This window comes from Antrostomus carolinensis, unplaced genomic scaffold (genome assembly GCF_000700745.2).
Source record: "Antrostomus carolinensis isolate BGI_N321 unplaced genomic scaffold, ASM70074v2 scaffold8239, whole genome shotgun sequence".
Taxonomy (NCBI): Eukaryota; Metazoa; Chordata; class Aves; order Caprimulgiformes; family Caprimulgidae; genus Antrostomus; species Antrostomus carolinensis.
This window is the reverse complement of record NW_010340615.1, coordinates 1-11967: the sequence shown is the minus strand read 5'-3', so window position 1 is coordinate 11967 and position 11967 is coordinate 1. Positions and strand designations below refer to the sequence as shown.

At 41.5% G+C, this 11967-nt stretch overlaps 1 protein-coding gene across 1 annotated transcript in view; it reads left to right on the top strand.

Moving 5' to 3' along the window:
- LOC114818951 (sorting nexin-31-like) overlaps positions 1-10822 on the top strand; it is a gene marked incomplete at both ends in the record, with an annotated part of 15179 nt that extends 4357 nt beyond the window's left edge. Inside the window, 9 exon segments of the mRNA XM_029087032.1 lie at positions 1938-2024; positions 3892-3918; positions 3920-3959; positions 4522-4614; positions 5238-5442; positions 5975-6051; positions 7894-7968; positions 9004-9063; positions 10736-10822. Of these exon segments, the coding sequence (XP_028942865.1) occupies positions 1938-2024; positions 3892-3918; positions 3920-3959; positions 4522-4614; positions 5238-5442; positions 5975-6051; positions 7894-7968; positions 9004-9063; positions 10736-10822 (751 nt within the window).
- Between the last annotated feature and the right edge of the window lie 1145 nt (positions 10823-11967).

The window sequence follows — 11967 nt, the reverse complement described above, 5'->3', positions numbered from 1 at the left end:
TGGGAAACAAAGTAATAGCAATAGGTAGTGTGATGCAGCGGTGAGGCTTTCACATACAAACACCTTGTCCCTTGCAGTTTACAAGACATGTACCAACTTTAGCACATGGGAACTATTTGGTGTACCTTCTGGATAGGCATTTAATCAGGTGGCCATAGCTACATAAACAGTTCTTAATTTGCAGATCATATGCTGAATTCAACAATGGGACAGGAAACTCTTGTTATATTTATAAACAATGTCTGTGGCTTACTTTCCTTTATATCATGACATATTTCCTTTCTTAACTGATAGAAGTTTTAAGTTCAACCACAATGGTACTGACCAAGCTATAAATCAGGGTTGTGAGTCTCTTCAGTCATAAAAGGTGAAGGGGTTGTATGTCCTCATTGGTCTGCTGACGTCCTGTTTCCCATGTGGGCGGGTGTGTGGAGGAGGCTGGATCCAGGCCTGGGATAGACTCAGGCCACATCAGGGACATGAACGCTGTCTTTGCTGTTGACTGGAGTGAAGCTGGGCATTGCCACCTCTCTGTGTGGCCCTGACAAGTCCTTTAGCTTTTTTCAGTCTTCTCATTGGCATAAAGGTGATAATGCTCTTCTGAAAGAGTCCAGAGGAGGCCATGAGGATGATCCAAGGGCTGGAGCACCTCTTCTATGAGGACAGGCTGAGAGAGTTGGGGCTGTTCAGCCTGGAAAAGAGAAGGCTCCAGAGAGAAGCAGGCAACCTTCCAGTACCTGAAGGGGCCTACAAGAAAGCTGGGGAGGGACTGTTTACAAAGGCAGGTAGTGCTAGAACAAGGGGCAATGGCTTTAAGCTGAAAGAGGGGAGGTTTAGATTAGATATTGGAAGAAATTTTTTACTGTGAGGGTGGTCAGACACTGGAACAGGTTGCCCAAGGAAGCTGTGGATGCCCCCTCCCTGGAAGTGTTTAAGGCCAGGCTGGATGAGGCTTTGAGCAACCTGGTCTAGTGGAAGGTTTCCCTGCTGATGGCAGGGGGATTGGAACTGGATGATCTTTCAGGTCCCTTCCAACCCAAACCATTCTGTGATTCTAAGAACCTTTTCAAGGTGAAATTCCAGTGGTAAACTTGGGCTTACTCAGTAGGTTAGGAACTTTACTGTCTATTCTATTTATCGTTCCCCTGCCCCCTTCTCTCCAGGTGTGAAAGGTGTCTCTGAGTATACAGAACCCCTGGCTGTTTCTATGTCTCAAATTTATCTGGATATAACACATTTTATATACTCTTCTACTGCAGTTGCAGATGGATTAATTTTTGCCTTATATTGTGATACAATTAGATACACAGTAGAATAGAAACATTTTTCAATTGATTACATTTCTGTGCATCTTTGATATTCCTCACAAATACATTCAAGTCTGAATGTATCCCATAGTCCATTGCCAAAAAATATTTAGATGTTTATGTGCTTAAAATCACGTTTAAGTGTTCTGCTGAATTGTGGTGTTGGCTTTGAAGGAAATGTTTACAAGTCTGGGCCTTTAGACATATATTTTTTTTAAAGTGTGCAGGAAAGTAGTGACTTCTGAAGAGTGACGTGCTTTTCTTGCTGTACATTAGTTAGAGTGCTCTTGTCTGGTGTCCTGTTCAAGAAAAGCATCAGTCCTGGAAGCTTGCATCCACGTGTCCTTTAAATGCAGAAACATCTATTGTGCTTAGCTGTGTTTTGAGGGAAGGTTATTCTATAAGGACATAGCCTGAGAGTAGAGATATTCTGTAAGACAGCTATGTAAATTTAGACTCAGAAGTAAGGAAGATAACTAACTTGTCACCTCACTTTACCCCAGAATTTATAGTTGTTATTTTTCTTCTCCAAAAGCACGTTGCTAACCAGCACTAACTGATACATGAAAGTAGCTGGGCTATTTCACTAGATTTTACCAAACGTCTCTGTGGTTTTTCTTGTTTTCCCAGTGGTGAAAAAGTGGCAGACTTTGAACTTCCATATGTGAGTCTTCAGAGCATGAAAGAGTTGCACTGTAGGCTTGGAATCAGAACGTGGTGAGCAAGGTTAAGAGACACTACCCAGATGTGTAACAACTGCCATAAACAGAAAGAAATCCCTTGAATAACTTAATTACAAAGTCTTCAAGCCTCAGCAGCTTGACTGTTTTTCTCTGAGGCCAATTTGTTACTGGAATTGACTGGTTTCTGTGGCCCTGTGTGTTTTAAATTTTTATCACTGTAATATTCCTGAAGTGTCCTTTGCTGCAGCTAGCTGTTTATTCTGGCTCTTTCAGAATCTATAGAGAGGTGTTTAGTGGCTGATTGCCCCCTAATTTTTATACCTGTGTAATGCAGTGACCACAAATGGGAATACAGCTGTAAAAAGAGAACTTTGAGTTCTGAGTTGCAAGCTGCAGTGCTGTCTGGGCAGAGATGGATTACTTTTTATCTAAAGTACTCATTTCTGTATTCTAATATACAAAATACCTGAGGCAATAGCTTGAACATTTCATTTGGTAAATGGCCTGGCTTAAGCAGCAGAACATCCTTCCTCTTTTGCTGGCTCACACCTTGGGCTCCTCCTCAGTTATGCTGGTAGAGCTGTGTGGGCAGACATGGTGAACTGGACTGGTGAGCCAAGCTGGCCTAAAAATAACTCGCTGGCCATTTATTTTTTATTTGGTTTTCCTGGCCTATTTTTGGCCTGAGTCAGTCCCCCAGTCTTGTTTGCTGTGTGGCAAACAGTTGTGCTGACTTGTGGGTGAGGATAAACCCTGGGGACAGGGAGTCTGGTGCCAAAGTGTCCCCACTTGTCAAACAGTGCCCTGAGGGTGCAGTTAGGCAGTACAGCTGAGCCAGTCTAATGGCTCACTGCTGTGGTTGTGGTCTGGTCTACTGCTCCCTATAATGAAAAAGAAAAAAGGGAATAGATTTGTGCATGCTCAGTGAGTTGCATTGGCTGTATCAGATGAATGCTAGAGCAAGGACTGTGTCTGGGAGCAGAAGGGAAGAACAGACCAGGCCTTTGGTGACAGTGAGAAAGGTTACTTGGCTCAAAGCTACACAGAAACCTGTTGTTTGACGCTTGTAACTTGTCTGATTTAAATCTACTGCGCTAGACCTTCGCCTCTACAAAGCTTTCTCTGTTTTCTATATGTGCCCTTATAAACTGGTGAACCTAGCAGCCTAATGAAAGCACTGCCTGGTACTAAGCCACGACAAAGGGACTCAAAGCACAGAGGTAGGAAATGGCAGTCCTTGGGTTGTTCTGTGCTGCAGGAGGCACGTCACCTGTGCAATGGCAGTGATACAGCTGCACCAGCTGTGGAGCCTTGCACTGCTCTGTACTGTCATGTAGACTTTCCCAAGCTGCTTTTAAATAAAATGGCTCAAGCTAGTTGTTGCAGCATGGCACTTGGATAACTGAATATTTAACTTGCTTTGTTCCTCTACTGATCTGATCCCACAGCAGTTCAGCATCAGTTGGCACTATAGCCAGCTAGCTTAAAACTAGGTCTTGTATGTCAGCATTGTGACATGGCAGTGGATGCTCTGAGAGTGTTACCAACTTTTAGGTAGAAAAACCCCAAACTGTTTGAGAAAAGGAGGAAAGTTTTAGTTCTAAATTGTAACTGTTATGTTTGGTACCATTAAAATCAAAGTGGAGAGACTGGATAACCTGACTAGTTTACTTCCATTCTGCTTCAATGTATAAAGAATGAGTATAGTACACACTTCAAGGGCACAACTGTTTTTTGTTGTGTTGGGTTTTTTTGTTTGTTTATTTGTTTTGTTTTTTAGATCTGGTAAGTGATGGAATCTTTCTGGGTTGGCTCCCATTATATTTAGCTGAAAAGTCAAAATGCCATATTTAGAAGCATATCTTCATATTTTGTTACTTTTTTCCCTTGGCATGGAAAAGGTATATGGATCTTTCTCTTGATACACTTTGTAGATTGTAGAGCTTCACTGAATTTGCTATACATGCAGGTAAAACTGAAAGGTCTTTAGAGTTTTAAAAGTTAACTTTCCCACAGTAATTTCATCTTTTATACAAATTCCTTAAATGTTTGTAAATGGTTCCTGTTTAGCACTGCTTTGTTTTGTTTTTCTAAGTGCTGGGTATTGCTGTTGTTGATCATATTCTTTTCTTTTTAAATTTTTTTTTAACTGATGTACTAGAGATTCTAACTCATCTATATTTTGTGCATGGAAAAGGTATTGCACAAAAAGGCCGTATTTAGGTGTCTGTCCACTCTATGTATGTATCTGTACATCTCTATATGTAGGCACTCTGCCATGATATGACAACATCTGAATTCTGAACTGTAGGCATGTTGAGTTATACCAGCTTTGGAACCTATTCATTCAGGAGAAAAGAACAGTGTAGAGTAAAGTTGTCCCAAAATCAAAGTCCTTGTTTTTTGGTTTTTTTTTGGTTTTTTTTGGTTTTTTTTAAAAAAAGCTTTCTGTGTGTGTTTCTGAGTGTTTGTGTGTGAAAGGAAATACATTTTTGCTGACTCTTTTTGCTATTTTTAAAAATTCTTTTAAGGCAATCCAGGAAGTTAAGAGGAATTGGGTTAAACCAACAGAAGGGCAGATGCAGGAACTTAAATTTCTACCAAAAAATACAAACAAAGCAAAGGTAAAATGGTATTTTAAAAACAATCTAAGCAGATCAAAGGAGTGGTTTTTGAAGCAATGATACTAGAGGCTGTGACTTTAAAAACAGAGTATGGTTCTGTGGAGTGGTTTGAAGTAGAGACCCAGGTCTCCTATCTCCTGGTCAGATACTGAGACACTAAATAGAAAAGGAGGATCCCATCTCTGCCAGCATTTTTAAATATCCCAACAGAATGACTTGGATCCCAAGGGCTAAAAAGAAGTTTTTGCCTGTGAATCCTAGTCTCCTTTATTTGCTAAACTCAGGTGCAAAGGTTTGTCATCCAGTTTAGGAAATTAGATGGAAGTTCAGACTGCTGGGACTGCTCTTCTCAGTATTTCTTACTGGTTAGTTTTATCTCTTCCCATCATCCCATCTGATAAGCATCCAAAAGTCCCAACTTATCATATCCAGTAAAAAAAAATAAATCAAGTTTCCTAATCTGGACTGTGAGCACTTAATTCTCTGAATCAGGCACTGACGTATTGTGGTGAATCTGTGTCCTCCCAGGAGAAAGAGCGTTAGGAATCCTGTAAATCTGAAAAAATGGCCTCATTTCACTTGCCTTTACAGCAGATCACTTCAGTTCTGTCTTTTTGGTGCAGTTGCTGGAGCTGATTCGAGAAATGCAGTTCTATGGATATGTACGGCTTGGTCCTTGCGTTTGTGACTATCCAGAAGGCTGCTCAGCTGACATCTGTGTTGGCAATAATGAGATTAACTGCCACCTAAAACTGCCTGCTAACCAAACCAAAGAGGTCAGCTTTGAAATCAACAGGTTAAGAAACTGGCAGGTTACTTTTCTTGTAAGTACTTCACTGACTTTGTATCTGAATTAACTTTTTCTTAATGAAAACTAAGGCTGTCAGGGATGGGCAGGTCTGGGGGGAAGGAGGTGGTCTGTTCTAAATCCTTCCCCTCTGCCTGTATTCCCCTCCAAGCTTGTCCTGAAACATATTCCCTTGTCAGCCTTTACAGCAGTAAACCATCTAGCCTTACTCTGCAAGGTTTTCTCCCTTCCCTGGCATTCCATGTCATACTTTACCTGCCCCTTTCCCTTCCTGTTGGAGGTCGAGTTGGCAAAGAGTTTTGTGTGGGAGCAGAACTGCTTTAGCCATCTTTATGCTTGTAAAGGCTCCCCCATCCTACCTCCCACTTGCTGCCTCCCTCAGGAGAAGTGTTCTGGTACAGATCTTCAGCTGTTTTATTTATATACTGCGTACAGTGAACCTCATTGACAGATTCTGAACCTTAAATGCTGTTTTTAGCTGTTTCTTCTGTTCATTGGTTGTTGGTTGGTTTGTTTGTTTGTTTGTTTCAGGGTGCTACAAAGGAGGGAGAGTGAAGAAGACACTGGAGCTCAGATTTGAGTACAATGATTCAGGCACGTGGCAGTGGATGACTTTGTACCGAAAACAGGTTAGTTCTGAGTCCTTTTAGGAAAGCATCAGAGTATAATGTAATCTTACAGCCATAGGGGATCTTCAAAAGTGGTTAGTCCCTCTCTACCAGAGTGCAGTGTCTCTGCTTTCAAGCAGGTTAGCCCAGGGACAGAGTTATCTGGGGAAAAGCATTTGAGTTTCTAGCATAAGGGCAAAAGATTTTTTTTTCCATTGAAGAGAAATGGTGCTAGAGTCTAGCACTCAGCAGCAGGCCTGGGATGGAGTGTGGAAAGGTGTCATTTATTTACTGGACTCACTATCTGAAGTCATTAATTGGCCAGATGCACCTAAGGTCAAGGGTTCCCATTTTCCACAATAAATCTTATTCTTCAAATGTAAATATGAGCCATATTAACCCAGGTTAATGGAGGGTGTGAATATGTGACATCATAAGTATTCTTTTACATATAAATAACTCTTAAATAAGATTATATAGGGTGCCATTCCTCCCACTATTTTCACACAGGTCTTTAAAGAGAAAGGTATGCAGGGATTCAGGTCTTCCATCTGTGGCTATGCTGCCAAGCAAATAGTCCTGGCTCTGCAGTATCAAAGACAGCACCAGTTTCAGTTTAGGTACAGAGCTTCTATAAAAAGTATAGAGCCTGTTATTCAAATAAACTGGTTTTCTTGCCTCTAAGACCCACCCAGCAGCAGACAGAATTTTTCAAGTAAAATCAAAATGCTTAATTTCTCACACATGACTTTTGAATTCTGGGGTGATGATGCAGTTCACTCGGCTATTTAGTTGGAATTAATTTCCTGCCATGTTTAAGTTTTATGAGAATATGGCCATAAGCAGTAAGCTTTCTAGTTTCTTTGCTGACAGAGAACAAAAAACCCTAGAATTATCTCAGTATTAATTCTCCTGTGAAATCCATTAGGGTTGTGCTTGATGTAGTGACTTGTTGATTAGAAAAGCCCTATCACACTTTCTTCAGAAGTGTGATGAAGAGCTAAAGGCCCCAAATGCACTACTGTGTGGAAGAAACAAGGGTTTGTTCCAAGAGCCCACTGCAGAAAATGGGAAAGGCTGGATGATTTGGAGCTTAGTTAGAGGTGGCTCCCCCTCCATGATCTTGTAGGATACTTTGTCTTTGATTCATCTCTCAGTGCTTGACACTCTACCTGACATGCTTCCTTTTGGAGAGTAAGCAGTAAGGTGCATCTCCAGGGTGCAATTCAGACTTTAACTTGGGCTGCATCATCCCAAGGAGCTGTACATGCTCATCGGAGAGCATAAGGAACTGAGAACAACTCCAGTCCTCTCTGAGGTGCCTCTGCTAGATATCTAATATGTGGGATGAATGTGTACTGCTCTGTTCATCTCTGCAAGATGTGACTGTCAGCTGGTCTACAAACAGTTCTGACCATCTTGTGTAACCACCAGGGCTTTGATTTTCAGCAGTGCTGGGTGCCTGTGAACTCCAGTTTGCTTCATTTGTTGAAGTGGTTTTGATGCTGATAGCACCACATTTGATTAACCTTACTTAGCCTGTGGTGTCATATGGCAGCCTCTAAGGTGGGAGCCACAGGCAAGTAGAGAGAATAACTCGCCTCACAGAACCAGTCATAAAAATTCTTACTCTCTGCCCTGAGCAGTGCTGTGGGAGTTAGTCACGCTGAGGCTGGGCTTTAAGCAACTGCAGCCCTGTTTGGTGCACTGTAAGGATGTTAAGCACAGAATAAAATTAATTGAATTAGGGAAGTAATAGTTCAGTAGTTAGGGATTGTAATTTTCTGGTGGAGGAGGGATAGAAGAGTCAACTACATCTTTTAGTAGAAGAAATCAGAATGTTCTTTGGTTTATCCTCTTTAGGCCTTTTTGCTAAGTAGCTGCTTGAAGAAAATGATACCAGAACAGATGAAGGTAGCCAAGGAAGGCCAAGAAATGGTGAGCACGTGTGTATGTTAGTATCTGAATTTGTATTTAAAAGAAATAAGCCTACTACTCTGTCATTTTTTCAAATGTACTGAGAGAAGTCCCACTGAGGAGAAGGATCTCGTGTGTACCAACGTTTCAGTGCAGAGTGAACTGATTAAAAAGTACATCTTTGCTTAGTTTTACTGAAATTATGTTCTGAATGTTAAAGATGATTTATCATCACAGTTCTAATAATCTGTTTCGCATTATCTCTCCTTGACTTTAATTTTTGCTGCATAAGATAAAGGGTATCTTTGGCATGTTTTTGAAAGTTCTGCGCTACCTTGTTGTATCCATTTCTGGCTTTCACTTTTTCCCCACTTCACTTGCTTCCTCCATCTGCTGCAGTGTTAGGCCAATTTGAGATCTGTGACATTCACACTGAGAAACTTTTTTGGTTTTAAATAGAAGTGTTAATAAAATAGAAATCAGATTTGTAGCTAAAATGATTCTGCTGCCTTTTGTGTAGGATGAAAATATGTTTAGATACTTGTTATTTTAAAAAATAATTTCCAGCATTAATAATGCCTTTGTTTAACCTTGTGATAACTAAAGACTTTGAATGTCAGCTAGCTGAAAACTTCTGAAGAGGAGAAAGGAAAGGAACGTATGTGATCTTCTAGACCCATGCTGATTACAGTGAGCAAGAAGGCAACGAAGAGCATGTTATTTCATAGCTTTAAACTATAAGCAATTCAGAAGAAAAGTCCCAATTTTAATTTTGGAAAAGATTTGATCTCTTTCATTCTAAGTTTATTTGTAATGGAAGTACAGTAAACCTTTAATTATGAAGATGAACATTCATTACTTAACTGTTCAGCTGTTGATAGTACTCAAGTAGCTTGGGCTAAAACAGAACTATGAGAAAAGGGCAAATATGGCAGCTCATTTCCTACACTGCTTCTGCTGGGTTTCACTGAATGCTGATTTGCTCGGTGTATTTTGTTAGAGTACTTGGGGGAACATTTAAGCTTATCATAAGTTTATATTTTTCAATCTATTTAGGAGATCAAGATGCCTGAATCCTCCCAAAACAGTTAGAAATCCAGCGTCCAACAAAAGCAGGTTAGTGAGTGAGAGGGGGTCCCCAAAATGTAAATACAATGTGTCTTGCTTGCTAGTGGTGTTTAGCCCAACCTCTGTTTTTCTGGTTAGGGAGACTCCTAATAAATTTAATGGGAATTTCTTTGGGTAGGAAAAGGAGCTAAACTTGAATTTTGGAAGGAAGAAGAGGGTGAGAAATATGTCTAAATAAAAGCTTTATTTTAGTTTGATTGGTTTAATGACAACTTGCTTCACTTTATTTGCTTTTTGCAAGTGTTTCTGAATGAGACACTTGAAGTTTACAGAAAGCCAGAATATATATGGAAATCATGCATGTGTATCCACATGGAGCTGCTTACAAACTTTTGCTTGGATTCCACACTGGGATTGTTTATGCATTCATTTTTCCCTGCAGTTGGGAGTTGTACCCATGTGGAAAATTTGTCATGTTACATATCCACACATATACATTCCTATCAGGTAAAAGATGTCATTCCACGTTTATTTGCTGGAATCAGTATTCATAACTAATAGTTCCTGAACAGCTAAATGGCTAAAAAAATGTTGCTTTTCCAAGTCATTTGTTGAATAAGAGATAATAAATAAATGGAAAGAAAATAATGGAAAGTGAATTAAAATAAATACCTCTATTAAAATGTGTCATTGGCCAAAGGGGAAATATTTCTAAAATGGAAAACCAAAATCTAATCTGAATTCAGAGAAAAGTAACATTGCTGTCTGTATCTTCAGAAACAGCATAAAACCAATCACTAACTGGACTTCAATAAGCAAATCTATTAACCTGCGTGGCAGGTTTTCTTGCCCCTTTCTTTGAAGCGCTCTGTACTTCTCACCAGTGGAGACAAGATTTTAGGTTAGGTGTGGCCTTCAGTATTCACAATAACTTGCAAATGATAATAAGGGAGACAACACTTTCTAAATAGACTGGCATCTGTGGTGAGGACTGAAGGATGCGGTTCAGTGGCCTCACTGTGGTACAACTTCATCAAGGACTAAGTTGTGTGGCACTCTGGGCTTAAGGCCCCGGTTCTGACTTGAATGTACTTTAAAATACCTCCTGGATTGTGAGCAAGATGGACTGTGAATGCTCCCTATGAATTTTTGTCATGAGAGCAGCCTTGGACAGGGCAACATAAAACCACTGAGCTCACAGCTGTGTTTTGCTGGTGCAGCGTCTGGCTGCTGATAGGAAACTCGGTGAACTAAGAAAGTTACAGGTGATAGGAGGGAGGCCACAAGGATGATCCGAGGGCTGGAACACCTCTCCTTTGAGGACAGGCTGAGAGAGTTGGGGCTGTTCAGCCTGGAAAAGAGAAGGCTCCAGGGAGATCTTATAGCGGCCTTCCAGTACCTGAAGGGGCTACAAGAAAGCTGGGGAGGGACTTTTCATAAGGGTAGTTAATAACAGAACAGGGGGAAATGGCTTTAAACTGGAAGAGGGGAGGTTTAGATTAGATATTGGAAGAAATTGTTCATTGTGAGGGTGGTCAGACACTGGAACAGGTTGCCCAGAGAAGTTGTGGATGCCCCCTCCCTGGAGGTGTTCAAGGCCAGGTTGGATGAGGCTTTGAGCAACGTGGTCTAGTGGAAGGTTTGTATCTATCTACAATTATTGACATTCTAAATATTTAAATGCATATACTCTTTTAACTGTTTCTTTGTTTCACTGCAGGTAGTTCATTCGGGTTTTATATCAAGGAAAAGATTTTTGGTTAGGCCAAATGAAGAGGACTCTGTACTTGAACAAATAAGAGGACCTGTGATAATTTATTTTAGATACTGTCTTTCAAAGTGAATTGTCTGTGAATAATAAATCCATTGTTGAAACCTTGAATTATAAGGACAAAAAAAATGAAGTCTTGAGTGTAATTCCTTGCCTTTGCATTGTTCTTTATAGTATTTACAGCTCTACTGAGTCCGTTTGAACGAGTGCTGAGAATCTGGAGACATCTTGCACACATACTTTTTTGGCTTTTTGCTCTCCCAGACTGAAATTGTTGGGGCAGAAAGGGGAGGGTTAATTAGAAATGGTGCTATGATGTTAGAGGAGGAAAAAGTATTTACATATCAGTTTATAACGTTTCCGATGTAATTAGTGTAAGGGCTGAGCAGGCTCTTGCCACCTAGAGATTGTCTGGAAAAGGCACGTGTTTCCTATGATCACCCCCCTTACCAGGACCAGTCATTCCCTTCAAGCAGAACAGCTGTGGTGGTGCCCTTACTGACCTCCTGAGATACCACCAGTGCTGGTTCAAAAGCTGCCACACTCTGGAGGGTGCAGGTATCCCGGTGCTCTCTGGCACAGCAGTGGGGAGGGCTCTGGCAATTTCTAGCTCGCTGACTGTGATGTCAGGAGGGTAGCACACACCGCAGCGTCAGAAGTAAAGCCTCCCCCGAGGGGCAGAGTTTTGCCACCTTTGTGTCTTTTCCTTTATCCAACAAAAAAACAGTCACCTGTTTAATTGGAATTCTTGTTTCTATAAAGCAGAGACCGGATCACAGAATCACAGAACGTTGGGGATTGGAAGGGACCTCGAAAGATCATCCAGTCCAATCCCCCTGCCAGAGCAGGAACCTAAATGAGATCACATAGAAAGGTGTCCAGGCGGGTCTTGAATGTCTCCAGAGAAGGAGACTCCACAGCCTCCCTGGGCAGCCTGTTCCAGTGCTCCGTCACCCTCACTGTAAAGAAGTTCCTTCTCAAGTTTAAGCAGAACCTTCTTCAGTAAAGCTGTTGCCCCTTCTCCAGCGGTTGTTTTCCTCCCCCTCTGGGGGCTGGCGTCCCCTCCCTCCCTGTCCCGTGCCTGTGCCTCCCCCTCACTGCTCGTTCCCGACCCGGCCAGGGCCGCGGAGGTGCGAGGGGGTGGCCTGGAGGCCCCGTTACAGCCGGCGGAGGCCGCGGCC